Source organism: Rhagoletis zephyria, unplaced genomic scaffold, assembly GCF_001687245.7.
Source record: "Rhagoletis zephyria isolate East Lansing unplaced genomic scaffold, Rhagoletis_zephyria_1.1 Rzeph_scaffold_70253, whole genome shotgun sequence".
In the NCBI taxonomy this organism is placed as follows: Eukaryota; Metazoa; Arthropoda; class Insecta; order Diptera; family Tephritidae; genus Rhagoletis; species Rhagoletis zephyria.
In genome coordinates, this window is record NW_016227304.1 from 1,022 (window position 1) to 1,324 (window position 303).

Sequence of the window (303 nt, forward strand, 5' to 3'; positions counted from 1 at the left end):
TGGTATCGAGAATTCAACAAAAGACATGTCATTTTTTATTGAACGAAATACTTCTATTCCAGTTAAATTTACTAAATGTCATGTTACTGCTAAAGATAACCAAACAGAAGCTAATTTTTCTGTTTATGAAGGAGAAGAAGTTTTAGCTGTAAAAAATAATTTTTTAGGAAAATTTGTGGTTTCAGGCATACCACCAGCTCCAGCTGGAAAAGAAGAGTTTGATGTCACTTTTGACATAGACAAAAATGGCATTCTTAACGTTACTGCAGTAAATAGAAGCACTAAAAACAAAAATGATATTAC

The 303-nt window shown here is 30.7% G+C and overlaps 1 protein-coding gene across 1 annotated transcript in view; it reads left to right on the forward strand.

Moving 5' to 3' along the window:
* The window catches only part of LOC108357089 (heat shock 70 kDa protein 1-like), a gene marked incomplete at its 3' end in the record, with an annotated part of 1,279 nt that extends 1,011 nt beyond the window's left edge, over nt 1-268 (forward strand). Inside the window, exon 3 of the mRNA XM_017608181.1 lies at nt 63-268. Within this exon, the coding sequence (XP_017463670.1) occupies nt 63-268 (206 nt within the window). The remainder of the gene's footprint in view (nt 1-62) is intronic.
* Nucleotides 269-303: the final 35 nt, after the last annotated feature.